The sequence below is a fragment of the Alligator mississippiensis genome, chromosome 3, assembly GCF_030867095.1.
Source record: "Alligator mississippiensis isolate rAllMis1 chromosome 3, rAllMis1, whole genome shotgun sequence".
Taxonomy (NCBI): domain Eukaryota; kingdom Metazoa; phylum Chordata; order Crocodylia; family Alligatoridae; genus Alligator; species Alligator mississippiensis.
In genome coordinates, this window is record NC_081826.1 from 76,255,199 (window position 1) to 76,277,534 (window position 22,336).

General features: G+C 42.0%; 1 protein-coding gene across 1 annotated transcript in view; it reads right to left on the minus strand.

Moving 5' to 3' along the window:
* The window catches only part of SNTG1 (syntrophin gamma 1), a 386,259-nt gene that overhangs the window by 261,009 nt on the left and 102,914 nt on the right, over positions 1–22,336 (minus strand). Inside the window, exons 4-5 of the mRNA XM_059724105.1 lie at positions 19,961–20,017; positions 8,267–8,324 (exon numbers count right to left, since the gene is read on the minus strand). Coding sequence (XP_059580088.1) covers positions 8,267–8,324; positions 19,961–20,017 — 115 coding nt within the window. The remainder of the gene's footprint in view (positions 1–8,266; positions 8,325–19,960; positions 20,018–22,336) is intronic.

The window sequence follows — 22,336 nt, forward strand, 5'->3', positions numbered from 1 at the left end:
ATCCATGCCACCCCAGCTACTCCCACCTTGCTGCCTCTCATCCAGGACAGAGTTTTCAAGTCTGACCCAGCTTCCCTTGCTCACCCTCATTCACTACCCATATTGCCTCCCTCCCTTACTCACTCTCACTTCCCTGCCTCACACCCAGGGGAGTCCCTTCCACCTTTTCTTTAAGTCCCTCCCAAGCCCACATCTCCCCTCTCTCACAGGGGTCTGTGGCTGTCCTTAGAATTTACTTGCTCTTCCCTTTCCTGCAAAGAAACATATTATTCAATTTAAACTATTAATAGAAAAAAACAATGGTGTAAATATCTTTCCAGTCACACCTTTATATTTATGATCAAGAGCAGTGATTCTAAACAAGGGTGCCATGGCACCCTGGGGGATTTTGAGATCTTTGCAAAGGTGCTATAGGGTAGTACATGATGTTAGCACGTATAGATGTACAGACATGATTCACAACGTAAACCCAGAGTTTTTAAATAGGAATGTCTCGTGTGAAAAAAAATTCTAACTTTTCTTTGAGTTCTTTAAAACAGAAAAGCTGCGTTGTTATTTTTCTGTAATCAAGCAAAAAAAGGAAAATCTAAGAGCTGGCATTTTCGAAGGGATGCCTTGATACTAAAAATGTTGAGAACTACTCTTCTAGAAAGGTAGTTTCCCTAATTGCACTATTGCAGTTCAGTAGCTTATACTCATACAAATCACATTCTGCTTCACTCCCTCCTTCATCACTTCTGTTCCCTAACTTTTATCTCCTGAACAAACAGCTGAAAGACAAAGTTACCATATTAATTTATTTTTAAATCAATACAAGAGACTATGAGAAAAATAGGTGTTAGGATGTACAAGATTATTTAAAAAAAAAGAAAAACATTCTAGAGTGGGATGACAAGGATGTAGAGATGCATCTCCTGGACTCAAGAAAAATATAATGCAAAATATGTAATAACTAATCAAAATATATTATTACTGGTCCCAAGCTTTAGAAAGAATGAATGATAATGCAATTCTATCAGTGTATGTGGCATTTTACAGAGAAATGAAAATAAAATGCCTGTCCAAAAGAATTTGCAATGTAAAGACACGACCCTAAAAAGCATGCATTATTATTCAGATGAGTTATGTCATTGATATTAATATTCATAATACTCATATAAGCAACATTATGCTATATAGTTGTGACACTAAGCTAAACATAGGTGAGAATATTTCTAAAAGTAAGATGTCAAGGATGATATCCTGGCTTTGAAGAACAGAATGACAAGAGATGTGTTGATTTCAATGTGGCCAGAATTTCAAATTAGCCTTGGATCCTACTACTTCTTACAAATGGGATTAATTTTATGCATGTGAATTGAATTCAGTGGGCAGATATCAAGCATTTTTGTAAAATCAACCCCCACTTCAGGATATCTCAAATGCAGTACCTGTCCCAGGGTGACCAGGTAGATTAAGAAGAGATGATTCTGAATATATTGTTGAATTGGTTTCTTCTCCATATTGCTTCACAGCTGAGTTATTTGTGTTTGAGTAATTATAGCCCAAATACCCACATCTGTGAAAGGCTGTTGTTACAAACCCACTATATTATGAGGTGTTCATGGAATGGCATGCATATATCCTTCAGTTTGTTTTGCTGAATAACAGATGTATGCATAACCCACCTGCCCTCAGTAGCATGGGTGGCTGGGCTGCAACCAAGCCAGCCAGCCCCACACTGTCTAGAGCAACTTCACTGATTGGTTCAGAGCCCTGGAGCAGCAGGTCAAAAGCCTGCTGGAGACTGGAGCAGAGGGGAACACTAGCTGGGATGCCAGGAGCAGGTCTGGCCATTCTCACCTCTGCCAGAGTGCCTGGGGAAGAGCTGGATGCTCTCCTCACTGCTAGAGGGTATGAAGAGGTGCCAGATGTCCTTCCTGTGGCAGGTAGTCAGCTAGCCAACCTCTGTGTGGTAGAGCAGAAACTGTCTGTCTCTCAGCTGGGATGCTTGGAGGAACTACAGGTGCTCTCTCCATTGCGAGCACTCCAGAGGCACCGCTGGATGCTATCCCAGCAGGTGGAGCCAGGCAGTGCCCTACATGCAGCGTAGCAGGGTTCAAGCACTTATTCAGGAGCCCATGCTAAGGGACCCAAGCCCAGTGGAGCTGTAAGCAAGTAAACTGAGAAAGCCTGCAGGGGGAAACAGGGGAAAGCCTCCCCAAAGAGGCCTCCTAATAGCGCAGCCCATCAAGGGTTATGTGGGCCACGAATGTACTAGTAGGAAGCTGGTGGGAGCACTTGCCTAGCATGGGCATGGCAGTGACCATCATGAGGTAAAGCCAAACCTGGCCCAGTGCCAAATCAGGAAAGGCCCGTACAGAAAGGGCATCTCACCAATGGCACAAAGGGCCCAATAGTGGGAACGAGAGGGGTATGCAAGGTCCCATGGAGCAATCCATACTCAGATAGTTTGGAAGCTTGGTGCAACAAGACATCATTGCCCTGCCTGGTTACCAAATTTGAGCCATTTGAGTTTATATTATCCGTTTAATTTTCCTTTTTAAAAAGTCAAAGACTGTGATTGGATCCATTAGGATTCAAGACCCATCAGTCTCCCTATGGAGAAGATCAGGCTGCACCATACTCAATGTATCAACAAGAGTGGCAACAATGCCAGAGTGGAAAGGAGTGGGGTGTAGGGGAGGAGGAGCACCACAGAAGATACACCACCACAATTATACCTGAACCCTCAGAGAACCACTGTACCACCTCCAGGCAAGTACATGTTCATCTCCTTGAACATGAAGGCATGGAAGGTGAGTGGGTCAGGTGTGATGTGGCCCCCGGGGTACAGGACACACCCATGGCATGTCAGTAGTGGCACCAAGCATGAACCTGTCACATAGTGATATGGCATGTATAGTCTCTACATATTGGTAGCATCAAACTGAATTTAGCCTTAATTGTTAAGATGTCTTCATGAATTATTGTATTTGACATAAGTGCACTTTTGATATATTTTTATATTTTGGCCAAAACTGTTTAGTAAGGCAATGATTAATTTAAATGTTCCTCAGTTATTCACACTTAGGAGAAGTAATCATGGAGAAGTCATGGAGAAGTAGCATCTGACATGGGTTTAATGAACAGTCATACAGGTCATTGTGGACACACATAAGCCAAACCCTTCCAGGCAATGATGAATTTACATTTTAGAAGGAAAGGCCTGGGCAAAAATGACACCTGGCTATTCAGGGAAGGATTAAAGCAGTATATTTAGAATATTGGCTTAGTAATCTTATGTCTGAAAAGATATTCAGCAAATATTCAGCAAATAAAAAATAAATATTCTCCTGGTTATAGTTATATTAAGAAAAAAAGTCTGGCCTGGTAAGCAAGTTCACACAGAAGGGTAAGAAGTTATATGCAGAATATAATTCCCCAAGAATCCACTGGATGATGTTGTAGGTAAATGACCAAATAAGAAACCATACTTAACCTTTGCCTTGAGAGAAAGGGTGCAGAGAGAAGCGAGGCTCCCTGCTGTAACTGAATGTGGTTTGCAGGATGCATTCTGAGTTACAACAATCCCCCAGACCAAAGAGGAGTTCACTGTTCGTTCCAGAGGCAAGAAAATGCAGCCAGTTTATCCTAGCTCCCTCCTCACAGTGATCTTGCTCTGTTTTTAGAATGGGACAGGAGAAAGGGAGCAGAGGGAGCTTGTCTTAGGGGTTCCCCAGCCAATGCTGGAGGGTGGGGTAGGTGAATTGCACCCCTCTCCACCTTGTTGGGGCTCCAATAACACCTGCACCACCCTCCAGTGGGGGCTGAAAAAAACCCAAGACCGACTTCCCTCCACTTCCTTTCTCCCCTCCCTTTCTGAAAACAGCTCAGACACAAGTTACAGAAGACGCTGTTTTGAAATGTCTTCATCTGAACCCTCATGCAATGAGGGTTCAGCTTTTCTCATAATTGGGCATTTTTAAAGCAGTCTGCTGCTGTGCACTTGTATTTGGTCATGGCTATAAACCCCTTTCTGTGGCCAGATCAGGCATAAATTGTCACTTCTGTCTACTACCAAAGTGTTTGTCTTTAGTTTTTTCTGAAATAGAGACTGACTTTAGCCCCTCAGTCAGCAGGCTGAGTAAATAAGGATGACAGGAGAATTTACAAGAGGCCCTGACATGAACATTACAGGCAGGAGCAATTTTCTAACCTATTGAGCTGAGTAGAAGCTGCATTTTTAGGTTTAAGATGCATGGTAAAATCAGATTATTGTTCTGATATTTCTGATAAGGGTGTGATTTTTGTATAGCTGGCAAAATATAATCTGCTAAGAGTTAGCAAGTCTTAGGTGATGTGGAAAAAGCTGAAGCACCATAGATCAGGGAAATGACCTTGGGGCATCTTGCTCTTCTCAGTGGTCAAGCAGCAGACAGCAGAGAAAGATGTGGGGCTGAAAGACACCCCTGAAGATGTGAGAACACCTCAAAAGTGTGTCTCAATGGCACACTTGGCTGCATCCAGGGACAGGGTGCATCACAACTGTGTTAAGGCTCACTAATGACACAGGTGCAGTAGCTTAAGCCATTAAGGGGGCAGAGAGTATTAAAGCGATTCTCACCCAGGGTGATGCAAAACTCTGGGGTACTTTGAGATCCTTTCAAGGGTGCCAAAAAATGTCACAGAATGTTAGCAGCGTTACATGTATAAACATGATTCAAAAGATAAATCCAGAGATTTCACATAGGAAACCATAATGTTAAAAACTTTCTGACCTATTGTTGTCTTTCTGCATTCTTTGCAACAGAAGAATTGCTCTATTATTTTTCTGTTGTCAAAAAACAAGTGACAAACAAGAGCTGGCATTTTCCAAGTGCTGCCTTAAGTCTAAAAGGGTTGAGAATTATTGGACTAGTCCTAAACTGAACTTCCCACCAAACACTTGGCTGTGCGTACCCCTTGGATATCTCTAGGTTGCCTATTTTGAGATTTTTTTCCCCCATGTGCAGTAAAAGGCAGAATAAAGGTATGTATCTGCCTGGCTAAAGCCTATAGATAGTGCTGTCATTTGACAGAATCTCAGTTCTAAGGTAACAAAATTACAAGTCAGTTTTAAAAATATGGGCTATAAACTATAACTTTATTCCATCATTAAGTCACTTTTTTCTGGGTTTGTAGATGTTTCTATAACCCAGAACCTGAGAGCACATTTTGTCATACTTACCTTGAAAAATGTTTTAGTCTTTTCTCCATAATCAAAAAGGGAAAAAAGTGCATTCTTACATATACAAAAGGCAATGTCTTCGTATTAGAGAAACAGTCTCTCTCTTGCCTTTCTCGGTTAGGTGACAATCAGAGATAAAGCATGGCCAGTGCAAGGAAAGTCAGATAATGCGTAAAGGTCAAACAGAAAAGGTCTAAATAATAACCTTTTGATTTTCAGCATTTTGGATATATAAACCAACAGATAGAATCTATTCATTCCTTTCCACAGCCCCATGAAAGCAATGCATTACTGCTGTTTTATTTAATAGCTGTAGTTTCCTTACCCCCAGATTCAGCTCTTAATGAAAACTATTTGCCTTTTTGTTTACCTGTGAACAAAGTGATTACAAAGCAACAGGAGACATGGAATAGTTTTGCAAAAGCAGTGAAAGGAAGACATACAGCTTGTTCAAATAACATTTTCTTTATCCTAGAGTCTTTTGTCAGGCCTACAACTTGCTACTCACTCTCCCCTATCCAAGGTGCAGCACCTTTAAGTGTCTACTTCGTGCCATGAAACCAGATATCGTCCCAGGAAGATATACTTGAGAATAGATTAGCACCTAAGTGTTAAAATATGTTTAAGATCTCACAATATTAACACTCTCTCTCTCTGTCTGTATACTTGAACAAAACAAGCACAGAGTAGCTGAAAAATGAAATGAAAAGATTTCCTCCTGTATGGTTGGTTAAACTTAATGCCAGGGTGGTGATTTTTTTCTGAAGTTGTTGATGACCTACACATACTTGTAGGCAAGTAAACTTTACATTTTTATTTATATATAAACACAGACATATCTGTAGTAGATGGTCAGACATTCTGTAGCTTCTGCAGGCCAATTGCTCACAGAAGGAGTTAATCCATGGGTGGGCAATAATTTGAGCTAGAGGGCCACTTAAGAAGTTTTGGTGAACTCCTGAGGGCTAGAGGCAGGGGTGGGTGGTGGGGGTGCTGACCCAGCCTCAGACCCCTCTCACAGCTGTTTACATAGCCTCACACAGCATAGACGGACAGGGAAAGGGGGCTGCCCAGGGAAATGCCAACTTATCCTGTCTGTCCCCCAGCTTGTCTGCCCTGTATCCACTGCTGGGGGTGGCAGATAGAGCAAGGGGGGTCTTCATGGAGATCAGCCAGGGATCCCCACAGGCAAGATGCGCTTCGTCAAGCAGATGGGGTGGGGGCATGGGTGGGTGGGAAGCAGTGTCTGGGCTCAGGGCCAGGGTCAAGACTGCAGGGCAGTGATGGCATTGGGCTGGAGCCTGGGGGAGAGCCATGATCATCCCTGCAATGGGCACTGGTTCCACAGGGAACCACAGGGCTTGGAACCGACACCTGTCACAGGGATGTGCAGGGAGCAGATCATGACTCTGCCCCAGGCCTCAGCCCAATGCTGTCACTGCTCTGCAATCCCAGCCACAGCCCTAGCTTTGCCCACCCATCCTGCTCTCAGATACCATTCCCTACTCATCTACAGCCTCATCCCAGCTGCCCAACTGAGCATACCCTGCCTGTGGGGGTGCTAGGCCAGTCTCCATGAAGATATGCCTGCCTGCCAGCTACATCTGGTGCCCACAGCAGTGGGTGTGGGGCGGATGGGCCCTGGTGCCTGGGCAATGGGGCCAGTGGCAGTGGGACACACACCAAATCCTGGGCAGTGGCAGGAGGGGCTGCCAGGAAGTTAAGTTTTGCCGCAGTGCCAACCCTACCCCACCCGACCAGCCAGCTTCATGGACTACAACTCCCAGTGTGCACAAGAACCACATGCAGGGACAGGGTGGGTTGTGCCAAGCAGCATCTCCATGGCTGGGGGCAGCGGGACTGGTCAAACCCTCCACAGCCCAGGTTGCACCCTGTGTCTGGGCTGGGCAGGGACAAAGGACCCACCATAGGCTGGACAAAATCATACTACGGGCTGAATCCAGCACACAGGCCATATTTTGCCTTCCAAGCTTGGCCAATAAATATCATATACACACTAACATATAGATAAAAAATACACAATACACAATCACATCCATACTTTAAGATATGTGATAAAACCACATAATCTATTATTTGCCCACTAAACCATCTCTCTAACGCTATAAACAGACATCATCCATGGAACAGGATCAGCTGTGCCAGGATATGTCCTGACACAGCTGATCTGCTTCACTGAGGGACAGAGACATCACCTGTTATCCCAAGTCATTATTTCCAGGGCATGCTTCTGTAAGTGGGAAAACCCAGACAGGTGCTCTAGGGTCTTCATGTGCCTCATCCTGCAGGGGGAATTCCAGGGTTTGCAGGATTGGCCCCCTGCAGCTCCTGAAGTGCCTGTTCAGGGCATCTGAAGAGTGTGGCAGCCCCAAGCTAACTGCACTCTCCCCCACAAAGCAAACAGATATCCTTTACATGCTATTGTCCACCATGTAGTAGGCTAGTTCAGTGGAATGATGAAATGTAGGGAGACCTACCGTTATTTTTCTAAATGATAATTGTCATATTAAGAACATAAAAGGTGTTATTATTTGTGAGTCACTGGTGTGGGGGGGAGGGGTTACATTTCTTCTTTCACATTTTTCATATTTTTGAAGCAATTCCATAAAATTAGTCCTGGCTCGAAGAAAGTATGACCAATGAGGTTACACTTGATGGTCTACTGATGCCACATATTCCTTCCTGACCAGTTGCTTGCAGACTGTCTTCTATATAAAACAACTATTTTAATCCCTCATGTCTAACAATATGAAAAAAAAATCCTTCCACTAGGATCATACTTTAGTTAGAATATAATATAGAAAACTAATAATTTAGTTTAATATAGAGATAATTATGTCATGGTACATCAAAGCACAGTTACAGACAACTGCACAAACAAATATAATCATATCTAATATTACTCAACATTGATATAAGTAGTGGGATAAAGTCAACAGAATTGCAGGGCTAGAAGGGACATCGAGGTTCACCTGGTCCCACCCTCTGCACAAATTACAGTAAAATGATTTACTATGTCTGTTATAAGGCACCCACCTCTTTGTTCTTTGGAAATCTTGGAAATGACCACTGGAATATTATGTTCTGCTCCACCCTAGAAGTATAAAACAATTAATCACATCTTCTTGACACTATTTTTGTTTATAAATATGGCTTTAACTCTAAATTTATCTAAGACAGGTTTCAAAAAATGCATTGCAGACCTAGAGAGAGAGAGAGATGTATCTGTCTGCCTGTCTCTCTCATATACAGAGAGAGAAAGAGAGTCAGAGATGTGTGTGTATGTATGTATATGTGTATATATACATACACAGATGTATAGATATAAATATCCCACTTTGCTCCTCTTTTCCTATGATTTAATAAGCTGAAAAATGTAATTAATTCTTTATTCTCTTCAAAGAGTCATCAGTATAGTATTTGACTGAACAATGTGTAAAATTGAAGAACTAGAAAAAATCACTGTAGCTTCTTCACATTTTCTACAGATTAGTATATCAGACCATGTAATAGAAAGGGAAAATGGGCATCATGCTGTAATGGCAACCATGCTGTGACCATTTGATTTTTGTGCTGGCAAGAAACAGGTAAACAAAAGCCAAAAAATCAAAAGGTTTGGATCTCAGATTAAAAGGAATCTTTGTTGCTGACACACGAGTGTGCACTTTAGCCTGCATATCCCCACAAGACACACACTGTGCAGGCAGTAGAATAAGTAACAAAGAACAAAAAAGAAGACACTAAGAAATAGAACAGCAGGTCTTCAATAAGAAAAAAACGTGGACCACAATATCTTAAAGAAGCTGTTCAACTGTACTGTGCCATTCAATCGACCTTGCATGGTGCTATATGTAAAGCATTAAAAATAAAAGCAAAATAAAGGAGAGAAAAGAAATATAGAGAAAACCAGTATGGGCAGAACTGAATTGTATTGGCACACACTTCACAGCTGCATGTCCCACCCTTGCTTATTTTGGTAGGAATCAGAAATGTCGAGGTTAATTATAATTTCTGAATATTTTTGCTTGCAGTGGCTACCTTGAAATATAAATCTGACTTAAACCCATCAAATTTGGTCATGGTCATTTTTCCTAAACCATTTCCCTCCACCCCCTCTTCAGCACAAAAGCTTACCTTCAGCACCATAATTGATCTCTCACTGAACCTCCCTCCCACCCCCACCTCCAGACCAATATACAACTGTGGGACAGAGCAAGGACAATTAGGTTACTCGTAATGACACAGAGATGCTACAGAACCCTTCCTAACTTGCAGTCACTTGCAGCTGAGGAGCTATTTTGATTTCTCACATGTAACAATTTGATCCAGTGGAATAAGGATGGAATTAAGAACAAGACAAGGCTCTATAACCATTGCTCTTTTCTGTTTAACTTATTTGAAAAATTGTCCCTTAAATATTTTTTCTCTCTCAATTTACCTGCTTACAGATCTTTTTGATTTCTGCTCTTAGAACATATGTAGGTAGCAAAGTGACATATCTTGTAGCTTCTTTAGAGGTAGGAATAGGCAAAGGAGCTAGCAGGTAAGAGGCACTATCATCTATAGATTTACAAATGCCAGCTTATTCTTGTGGAGATGTCAGGAAATGATCTGGAATCCCCATGGAACAAGAGAATTCATAGTGGCTTAATATACCTTCTGGCAGTAGCTGCCAACAAAAAGGATCTTTAAGACTTTGATTGTCTTAGGGTATGACTTTTTTAGGAACTGAAAACACAGCAGTGAAAATAAACTCTTGGGCCACTGAGTCCATGCCTTGTGTTCATGGACAACCATTTGTCCAAAAGGGCCCATATGAATGACTTTTTGCAAACCACAGCTACAATACACGGGATATAAGAACACTACCATGCACAAAAGAAAGAGAGAGGAAGGAATAAGGATGCCACCAATGCTGAGATCACAGCAATTGCAGGGTACTTGTTAGATAAAATATATTCAGATGATTCTGGATGCCTCATAATTCATATTGCCAGTATATGGGGAGAGTTATAAAACACAGACTCTCATCAGCATGTTCTGATTATTCAAAACATAGAAAAAAATCTGAGCCCACCATGATTTCAAATAGATTCAGGGATTTAGCTGAACTGTATGAACCCATATAACAATGTTATGTCATTAAATAACCCTTGAGGTTTTGTTTCACTTTGTTTTTCATAATAATTGAGTTCTCTTTGGTTCGAAAAACCCAGCTCAAGTTCACCAACTTTAAAAGTCTCATCTATCTTCCTTTCAAATATTCTTAATTAACACGCACATTTGATTCTCTCTACAACTTCCAAGCAGTATCCTAAAGTGTCTCTTAGACTGTTCACCTCTAAACAAATAATGTTAAAGAATCATGAAATAATATTGCAGAGTAAAAAATATGGATCTCTTGCTGTATCCTAGCCATACCAGAAATATGGGAAGAGTAGTAGTTCTGGATTAATCAAAAGAGCTGTATCCCAATTGACAAAGTATCTCAATTGACAAAGCATTCAAACAAATGGCCTGACATTCACCTTCCTTTCAAATGTTCCCCATTAACATGCACATTCAATTCTTCTTACAGCTTCCAAAAAATCCCCCAAACAACCCCCTCCTTCAGCACAAACCCTCAATTAAACAATGCTGAAGATTGTAGAGAAGATTACAATGTAAATGACTTTGGGAAACTGCATAGGTCCCATATAAAATCTTTGTAGACATTGTAGAACGAACACTGTTTCATCCTGCAACTTTCAAAACCCTCCAAGGAGATCAACACACATACTTAAGTCAAAATTGTGCCTCTAAGGCACAGTTTTTGGAGTTCTTGTACCTTAAGCTTTAAGAATGCCTTATAAAGCACTGGGAAGCATGATAGTTTTTTGCAGTTTGACAGTCTGTATTTCCCTTTTTGCTCCTTTGCATATGAGATTATATATACTGATTAGAGAAAGGGGAGACAACAGTCTTCCTATGTAGTAAAATCTAGGGTTGCTAACATGAAGTCAGGTTCCATCTAGCATAGTATTATTAACTATGGTTGTTTTACATTAATTTCCTTCCCCAAACAGGTAAAAGTCAGCAGATAAGAATATCAGTAATACAAGTAACTCTGAAAGAAAAAAAAAAAAAAGGAGGCTAGAGGTTGGTATATACCAGTGAGTTTGGTAGGTATGTGAGATTACTTCCATTTCAGAAATGAAGAAACAGACACAACATATTGCTATTTTACAGCATGCCTAGCAGCCAAATCAAATAATATTTTCAAAGTCTAAAGGTCAGTTAGAGAGAGCTGAAACAACATGCAAGAATTTCTGGCTCATGGTCCTATGTTCTATCCACTGGTGTATGCTGCTGCAGAGGTTTATGGCTGTGCCTGCCATGGAAGTGTTACTAATATCCAGAGTGAAAAATGTCTTGTTTAAAGTCTGTTTGAGTGTGACCATTTTTGGAGCAGTTTCACAAACCTGAAGACTAGCAAATCGAAACAAAATTCCTTACTGGTGAATGTAGTGCCCAGGTCTGACTACATATAAAATCTAAATACCTTTCTGTATTTTAAAAAAGATTCAGAACTGTCAGCACACCTATACTGTATATCAGAGCTCATTTGTGTGAAGAAGCATCCATGGATTGTGTCTTAAGGGCCATGTGTAGACAATACAAGGGGCATGTATGCACAACACTTTCAAGTGGGTTAAATGCTTTTGCACCGCTTTAATGGTATTGGTGTTTGCACACGTCAGTGGCATATTGCTCAGTAATTCCAGCCACGGTAGCAAATTTTGCAGCATAACGTGCCTTAAATGACTTGAGGCACAGCAAACTAGAGTTTTAGCTTGCTGCCCTACAGCCATGGAGCAAAACACCGCCCCCCGTGCAGCTCAGGGGCTGAGCAGGAAGCCCGTGCAGGCAGCCTGGCAGCAGCCTGGGAAGGCAGGCTCTGCCCAAGATCTTTTTTTTTTTCCACTCCCTGGAGTCTGTCTGCCTGAGCTGTGCAGGGGCTCGGTGCTTCCCTCCACGGCTGCAGTGCATGCCAGGACCACCTGAGCTGGGTGCCTATGGGAGGATGCTGCATGGGTTGAAGGGGTCACAGCTGCCACAGAGGGAAGCACCAGCTCCCCTTGTAGCCCAGGGACTGCTCCACCTGCCAGCAACTCGCTCTCCCCTCCCTGCCACCGGAAAGGCAGGTAAGTTTGAGTGTGTGCATGGCATGGGGTTTAAAGGGGCCTAAATTGAAGCGGTGTTTTTAAAAACCCTTCAATTTAGGGCCCCTGTTTCATCTACAAATGCCCAAAGAGGCACAGTTTTGATTAATACATGTATTTTGATCCATTAGGGGGCTTGAAAGACGTAGTATAAATCAGTGCAATGTCTAGCAAAATGTTACATCCAACATATTCACATCCCATAAGTCATTTATGAGAAGGTTAATATGGAATAACTTATAATGTTAATTTAACAACCAATAACCACTCTGGCACTATGAGACACTCCAAAATAATGAAGCAGAAGACAAGACAGTTACACTTCCTGAAAATGCATATAACTTGTGTATGTACATTTCCTGAAAGTAATAACTGAAACTGGTGTGAAAGTTTTTGTTATCTTGCTCCTGAGCTGCAGTAAGTGCAATTAAATTACAAGAATCCTGCTACTTTATTCAGAGGCAAATGTTTATGGCTCAGCTTCTTTTACTGTAGCTTAGGGGTAGACAGGCAAAACAGTTACTGTGGACCTACTGACAGGCTCCCAAGCAGTAAGCTGCGCACCTGCCTCAGTGTAATTGCACATCTACCCATGCCCTAACAGTGCTTTTTATAGTTGAGGTTAAGCCACTTCCAAGACTTATTCCAAACTAACTTACTCACATGAATATGCATGCAACCGTAGAAAGGTAGACATGGATTGTAAGCTAGAAATTATATTTTTAATCAATTAAAGACATTAGTAAAGCAGTTTTCTATCCCCAGCTGGTTCTTTTATCAAACTTATCTTGTTTAATCTTGAAATGAAGAAAAAATATCTATGTCTAAAAATCACAGGTTCATCTTGAATAGTTGTGTGTGTGTGTGTGTGTATATGCACAAGTGTGCACACGTACACATGCCTGGTTTCATGGCTCTTTTTTCGCTTTCAACTAGACATTTAAAAAGTCAAATGCCTAATAAACTCAATACTTAGTCAACTTTTGATATAGCTAATCTTATAAAGAAGAGTGATTGAAACAAAGATGGAAAGGTACCATACAGGTTGTTGGTAGCCACAATTAAATTTGTAACTGAAAACCTTAATTTGTTTAATGAAACATGAATTTGATTGCCTCTCTGAGCAGGAACACTAAACCTGTCAGATTATAAAAAAAATATATCCTTTTAAAAAATCATGCACCTTTCAAACTCTTTCTCAAACGCTGCATCTTAATTTTGTCACCAAGATATGATACCTGCTTGAAATACTACACTTTACTCATCAGTCCCTAAAGTTCACACAGTGTTCATGCTTTATCATAATGTCTTCTTAATGAGTATTCAGAAGGCAATTCAGAAGTTTGAGAAAATAATTCCTTCTGATTGAAACTTACTGCACGCAATTGACTCCAGAGACCATGTAAAGCAGCCTAGTTCTGCTCCAGATAAAAATCAATTCAAGTTTTCCCATTTAATTTAGTGGCAGCAAGGTCCAATGTTTAAGGAGAAGCTGAGTCAGCTTCCCTGCAAAGGTAGCATCTCTTTTTCTTTTATTGCATATCAAATGATTATTCCCAAAAAGGCAGTATCAAAAAGCACAGAAGCAAGTGATGTTCAAATGAGTAAGTGCTTGATTCTGGTATCCTTACATTGAGTAACAGTTAGGCCCCCTGTACATGTTATCTGTATCATGCAATTACCAGGTTATCAGCTTAATTACTCTAGAAAGTTACATGTGCAAATTAACAATTGTGCCATAAAAAGATCCAACCAGCTATAAGTGTATTGCCTGAAAATGTGTACTAATGTTATAGGTGGTTCCTAACCAGCTTTAAATTTGCGCATGTAGCTGGGTCTGCCACCAGAGCTAGAAACCCCATCAGCTGACTGGGCTCCCAGCCAGAGGGGTGCACTATGTGCAGCCAGGGCTGGGAGTTTCACAGCTGAGGGGTCTCTCAGACCCAGCAGTGCCAGGCAGCTGTGGTCTCTGGGTCCCACCAGTGACCCATGGTTGCCAGGACCCAGAGTCCAGCAGTTGTGGACTCAGTCCCAGGAGCTGAGGAGCACAGCTGGAATCTCCCAGCCATGGGGATGCATGGAGCACTCCTGTGGTCTCCCAGCCATGGGGTTGTGTATACACCCCCAGGGTAGGAGATTGCTGCTGGAACACAGTGTCTGCAGCTGCAGGACTCTGATTCCTAGCAGCTGCAGGCATGACTGCAATCTCCCAGCCGTGGGGGTGCATTGGACTCCAGCACAGCTGGGAGCCCCAGCAGCAGAGGGGGACTCCCAGCTAGGACAGTTGCTTCTTGCCAGTGCAGGAAGAGCCCAGGATCAGGATTCCCCTGCACTAGCAATAAGGCACAATGGTATCTAATGAATGGTCCCACACTCATGATTCCTGCTATGCACGTGTATCATGGCAGGAGCCAAGATTGTGCAAGTCACGCATTAAATCCCATTGCGTCTCTACCTGCATGTGTAGAAGAGTCCCCAGTCACACAAATAATCCTCCACTAAGTTAAATTAATTCTTGCATGTCTAACTGATGATAGATTAATAGAGTGGTAATGTAGTATGGAAGAATGCTGATTATGGGGGACTATGAACTTCTCTTCTGTTTCTAAGAAGGAAAAGGAAAGTCTACAGTTCTGAATTACATATTAGAGTGAGAGACTTAAGAAAATTAACCGTTATCTGTCATTATCTGGATTGAGAAGAAATTTCTAATAGTAGATATCCTTTAATTTAGCAGGAAAATCGATCATTGGAAATTAAAAGCTAGACAAATTCTTATAAAAGTAAGGCAAAATGGTAATGAAGATCATTAACCACTGGAACAACATAAGGCTACAACGGATTCCTCATCACTTGAAACCTCTTCTGCAGGGAAGCAAAAAGGTGCCTATATTTTAAGGCAAGATGTGACACAAAATCATGTACCTGACAGAGCTCATCGACCACCAAATTCTCTCATGATTTCTAATCTAACTTCAAGTCTCATGGGAAAAAAATGAACAAATATTATGTGTATAACCTCCTGCTAATGTATATCCATTTGAATCATCTTTACTGAATGTAATCGGCAAGATTGCTTAAGCTTTGAGAGATGAGCAAGTGTTAGTCTAAAGCAAGGGTGGGGAATTATTTTGGCTGGAGGGCCACTTAATGAATTTTGGGGAGCTGTTGAGGGCCACATCTGTCTCCTCTCCACTCCTTTGCATTTCTTTCTCTCTTGTTTTATCTCTCTGCCTCTTCTTCTCTGTCTCACTTTCTCTTCTGTTCTCTCTGTCTCTCTCCCACTCTTTCACTCCCTCTCCACCCTCCCTTCCCCCCCTTTCCTTAACACGGAAGCTGCAGTTCACCAGGAACCCTGACTCTCAGCTGTCGATCCAGATGCAGGGTTCAAAATACAGGGGGAGTTCAGGGGGCTGATCCCCCACATAAGAGATGAGAGCCCTTGGCCCACCCTGCACCTTTCTAAGCAGCTCAGGCAGTGGTGGTGGCTCCTTCCAGCTTTCGCCTGCCACCGCAGCAGACCCCACCAAGAGTCATAATGTAATTTGAACCTGCCCAGATGGAAGTCTCCATCTGGGTCCACAGTTGAGCATCAGGGCTCCTGGTGAACTATAGCTTCAGCTGGGTTCTGGAGGGAGAGGAATGGAGGGAAGGAACAAGGTTGAGAGAGACAAAGAGAAGAAAAGAGACAGAGAGAAATGCTGCTACCCGCCTGGCATGGCAGCAGCTTCTTCCCGGGTCCATGCTTGATGCAACTGGCAGGTTCTGGGGTAGGGCTCCAGGTGGGAGCTTCCACTGTACCAGGAGAGCAGTGGTTCAGCTGTGGATGCTACCAGCAGGCTCTGCATGTGGGCTCATGAACCTGCCTGCGGTGTCACAGCTGATGCTGCCTCCTGTCCACTGCAGCAGAAGCCTTACCCAGGTCAACAGCTGATGCCTGATCCTGCTGGGCAGAAGCAGTCCTGTCCACCTACTGGCATCACACGGTGGTTGAAGCTAATGGCCATCCATGAGCCAGATCCAGTAAATTGGCAGCTGTCCACCCGCAGGCCAAATTAAATCTGTTGGAGGGCTGGATTAAGCTTGTGGGCTATATTTTGCCCACCCCTGGTCTAAAGCTTCCTGGGCCTAAGGTGTTTTTGTCTCAGCTAGGAGGAGGGGCAGGAGGCCCTGGCAGAGAGCTCAGAGGCAGGGGCTACATTCTAACCTGTTAAACTGGGTAAAAGTTGTATTCTGGAGTTTAAGATAGAGAATAAAATCAAATTATTGTTTTTATATATTTATTTTTATCCCTATCTACTTCACAATACAACATTACTGATTTCTAATGTGTGCCTTTTGTTTTTTTATAATGAATATTTTTGTTATCTGTTATATTGTTAAGGTATTTGTGATTTCCTAGTATCTGGCTATATAGGCAGGACTCTTCTCCAAAAGGAGGGATCCATCTTTTCTAAGCACATAACTAGATAAAGGTGCAATTCTTCTAGCTGGCAAAATCCCATCTGCTTAGAGCTGGCAAGTTATAGGTTAGACAGGTAAAGCCAAGATGCCAGAGGTCAGGGAGGTGATTTTTGGAGCACCTCATTTTATTCTCAGTGATAAAGCAGCAGGTGGAAGAGTGTGTTTGGGGCCAAGTGGCACATTAAAGCAGTGTTTGGGTCGTGACCCAAAAGTGGGTCACAAGAATATTTGAAAAGGTCACAAATAGCTGTGAAAAAAAAATGCAGGAAAGCACGAATTTTGTCTTGCAGGCTGGCAGCCTTACAGCCTGCAAGGAGCTGCTTGGGGTGGTTGGAGGCAGGGGCTGCCACATGCATCTGTATGCGCACATACACATGGCTGGCATGCAGCCAGGCAGGTTGGTTAGAGCAACCCAAGCAGCTGGATGCATGTAAGTCTATGGGGCAGGGGTTGGAAGGCCATGGGTGTGTGTGTGTGTGTGTATATGGGTGGCAGGGGTGTGTGGAGGGGGTGGGTGTGTACGGGAGGGCTGGTGCCTGCCAGCACTGGGGAAGGTGGCCATGCACTGGGCCTGCAGCAGGGATTGGGGGGGGGGGGGGAGGAGCACCTGCTTCAGCCTTGGTGCTCCCCGGGAGGAAGGGGGTGGGGGGCCTTCAGAAGCAGTGGGGAGCTGCATGGCTGGGATGGCGATGTTGGGGCCAGAAATGCTGGGGCTGATACCCATACTCACATGGCTGGGGAAGCTGGAAGATGCTGTCTGGGGTGGGGGGGACTGTGGCCAAGCCACCTGGCACAGCATGGGATCCCCAGCCCAGTACAGTGGGAAAGGGGTACTATGACCCTCCCTTGCTCCTTCCTCCAGACTCTGCTGGGGCCAGCCTTGATCCACTGCCACCTTCATGAGCCAGAGCTACTGCAGCCACCATGCTCCAGCCCAGGTGGGACAGGGGCAGTTGGGTGGGGCAGGAGACTGTAGGTCAGAAGTGAAGGGCACTAGTATGGCCCATGGTGTGGGGGGCAGGGGACTGCGGGTCAGGAGTGTGGAGCACTAGCAGGGTCAGGGGGCTGTTTTCTACTTAAAATATTTACTGGGTCAAGGCTGGCCATCGATGGTTACAAATGGGTCCTGGTACAAAAAAGTTTGAGAACAACTGCTCTAAAAAATACCCCAGGTGTGTGTCTCAAAGACACATCTGGTGCATTCAGGGTCAGGTTGTCACACCACCCTTATCCTTTGGTATGCTGATGTAGCAATTAAATATTTGTGCCCTATTTCTGGCCAGAATTTCACCTTCCAGTCACTGACATAAGTTCTGATTGAATGCCTTTTGTCAGAGACTATAATACAAATGTTAATAAATAAAATTGATCAAAACTTAGATAAAAATATTTTCATCTATTTTAAAATCCTGATTAATCAATTTTAATAGAAGTAATGAAACTCACTTTTAACATGGCCATTATTTATTATTTCTATTTTATAAGGGAATCAAGGATCATGGCCCTATTGTCCTAGCTATTATTCCAGCACATAGCTAAAAGAAGCAGCTTCTACTCTCCCCTTTCTCCCTGCCCACTGCCCCACCTCCCCCAAAGTTTCCATACTTAGAAATCCATATTTCCCCTTTTTTCTATAGTGGTGCTTGTTACTTAACATGTACTAATTAAGGAAACTCCTTGACAGTAACAAGAATCAGTGAAAACCATTTTTAACATCTGGCATATATCCCACCTCCCCAAGTTCTTTTTTTTACTTATGTTTAGTAAAGCTTTGTATTTTCTAATATTTCCCTGTTACTTAAACAAACTGCTATAGCCTGCTACTTCCCCCAAAATTGTATATTCTAAAAGAGACATTGCTGTACTGTAAACTTACAACATCCATTTAATGAGTTTTATTAAAGTTCATCTTCCAAACTTTAGAAATCCTTCCTTTTAGGCTCAGGTTCTGGTTGTTCCTATACTAGCTATAGGATTTCATTCATCTTTTTTTTGTTATCTTATAATGACACATGCTACTTTATTCAGTAAACACAACCCAGGAAGACATTGCAGGGAAACAACTTGCTTACTGTTGACATAGTTCACAAGTAATATTGGCCACAATGTAACAACTCATTTCCCATGAATAGGGGCCTTCAATGGGCTTATAGGATAAAAGTGAAAGTACCAAGACATATTTTAAGAACTAATATTTCAGCAATTTCCTTATCAATGATAACACAAGTGCACATTAATCTCTTTTCTGAGTCGCTTCTTCTAAGGTCAGTCCTAGCAGCTATTCACAAAAAAGTCTATACTCCCACTTCATATGCATAACTTGAAGCTCTTTTGCATTCATGTGAAGTATGCCTGATTCTTCCCACTGTTATCTTAAAGCTGAGGAGTGCTGTGTTTAGAAGAAAGATAAAATTAATGCTGTGTTGCATACACTGAGATTCAAGGTTGAGCTAAGATATTCAAAATGATTAACTTTTTCTGTCTTGTTTTAAAGGAAAAGAGTACACCAACACTATTAATGTTCCTTATATCTCCCTGAGTGGAAAAATAAAGTTGCATGATAAATTGCTGCTGTTCCCTGATCTACAGCAAAATAAACAATGTGAGGAAACAATAATACTTTCTGTCTTATTAATGAATAAAAGTGAATTAATGTGATATTCTATGTAAAAGAATTGATGATAAACTCATTGGCAGTTCCACGTGCCTGCCACTATAATTTAGCGTTCAGTAATAAGCACTTAATTTAGAGTTCTGTTAAACAAAAGAACAGTCTGTGCTGTTGCACACCTTTTGTAATTCTTGTATGAAATTTTATTAGAGAGGGCTAAGCCTGAATCTTAAGGGGATGCACTTTGCTCTGCCTTCCATTTCACCAGGCAGAATTTCTGCTGATTGCCCTATTGTGAAAGTAAATAAATATTTTAACTAAACCCTTCAGAATGTATTTGCTCTATTGTTTCAAGTGCTCTGAAATATGTATTTTAATGAGGGCAGATTATAAGTAGAAGACAACAGCATTTCTTGTGTAACCTGTGGAACAATAGGAAAAAATGTATATTACCTTTATACTTAATCCAAATCCTCCTATAGTTTGTCTTCTAATTGTTACTGTTCTTTCCTGAAAAAGTTAGATCAAGTTCAGTTAGTTTTAATATTTTCTGCCACAATATCTACATTCACATGTCAATGGCTTGTTTCTAACCCCCTTCCCACACTATCTTTTCTTGTCATAATAAATCTGTGAATTCCAGAGTACAAAATCTGAAGAAACTGATAAATTCTGAAAGCTGGAAGGTCTGAAAAAGGCAACTTTATCTTAAACTAGAACTCATTTATTTATTTTTTCTAGCTAAGGATTACATTCCTATTGAATGACACTGCTGAATTTAATAGCAATGCGTAACTGAACTTTGCCAACGTGTCACCACAGATTCCAGTATTGACTTCACATTTTTCTTCATCCACTGTACCTTTTTTATATTTAATGTGCAGAACTGCTCAGTGGCAGCCATCCTAGATATTTATATTTACAAAAGTACACAAGTAGGAAATGTTTTTGAGGTTCCTGCTACCCACATTTACTTTTGGAACAAATGCAGTATTTCAGTTAATACTGAAAACTATATGATCAGTTATAGACATATACCATACATGGAGATGACACTCACATAGACTCACACACACAGAATTGTTGATATTTTTCTGTCTCAAAGTAAAATTTAGTGATATGGATCTTACACACACATACATATTTACACATGTGCATGTTATTTATCTTATATAGTTTAAAATTATACCCTTGGTAATCTGAATTTAATTCATCACTGTGTCTTATCCAACTCCAAAGCAAATTATTTTGGTGATGTCCTATGTAAATTAAGGGCATGCTTGAATCTTAGCTTGTGCGTGTGTGAAAGTGGCTAAACTAGCATCCCTGTACTGCTCTATATAAGCTATCTATACCACACCTACTAGGGCTACAGAAGCAGTAGTTCTATAGCACTGTGTGGATGTGTCTATACATGATACTACGTTGCCGTAACGATGCACTACAGAAATGTAGCTGGTCACTACAGCGATGTAGTGTTGTTGGGTAGTGATGCCTATGCTACACTACCATAGTGATGACCTACTTCATTGCAGTGCATCACTACAGCAACGTAGCATATAAAAATAACTGTGCACTGCTACAGCAATGTAGCATCTAAAAATTATGGTGCAGTAATGGCTGTTACTGAACCATCATTTAGTACTTCCAAAAGTAACAATGGCACTGTGGGGGGCACGTGTAGACATGCCCAGTATCTACTTCATAGGAACACAGGACTGGAAGGGACCTCCTAAGCCATTGTGTCCATTCCTCTATATTTACAGGCAACTGTTAACTCAAGGAATCCCCTCATGTTCCACTTAAATCCCTCTCACACAATTACAAGGCACAACACATGCTATAGGTAAAATCAGAGGAAGCAAGGGCACTGCCAATATTGAGGGCACTGCAGCAACAGGGACACTGTTAGTCAATACATGCTCAAGAGACGCCAGGAAAAATAGCCATGTCCTGAGCTACAGAAGGCAGTTCCCCCTTACAGTCCATGCCAATTTGTCTAAGGGAAAATTTCCTTCCAGGTACCAAATTTGGTGGTTGTTATGACCTGAATGGAAGAGTAGTTTCTTTAGCTAGGAACTTCTGATTTTTTTAAGACCCAGCAGGAACATCAGTAGATTCCAGTAAAAAATTCCCAACATTAGCTGCGACCAATATCCTAGTACCCTGGAGGAAGACAAAAACCAAAAAAACCCACAAAACCCCACAGAAAAACAAATACCTCCCCTCCCGAAACCAACAGGAAAATAGTTTTCCTTTGCCCAAATGGTAATGAATAAAAGCAGAGCTTTCATACCTCAAATGCTACCTTATCATCATAAGCTGGGGATTGCAAACATGTGACTCCAGGTCACACTCACTGTACATGTCTAAATGAGATGCTTTACTGAACAGTAGAGCAAATTATGGCACAGTAAGCATCCATATGTACAAGTGCAGATGCTTACTGAACAGTAAATCACTCTACTTGTGAGAAAATTTGCTACCTGAAAAAACAAGTAGCAAATTTACTTGTAATTACTTACTGAATAGTAATGCAAATTTGCTCCTGGTCAGCCCCAACACTGGGGGCAGCCTCAGCTCAGTCGCAGGGGTGGGAGATTCCTGCCTGAAGCCACAAACCACCTCCCACAGCCCCAACTGGTCCCAGGGGGAGACTGCACACCTCATCGTGCTGTGGAGTGAGGCCAAGGTGCTCACCCAGTTTGTGAAGAGCAGGTGCTCCAATGCACATATCTATGAGGGGCTGCCAAGTCACATGTCAGAGCATAAGCACAACCAGTCAGTGCACCAGTGCCACATAAAATGCAAGACCTTGTGCGCACAGTG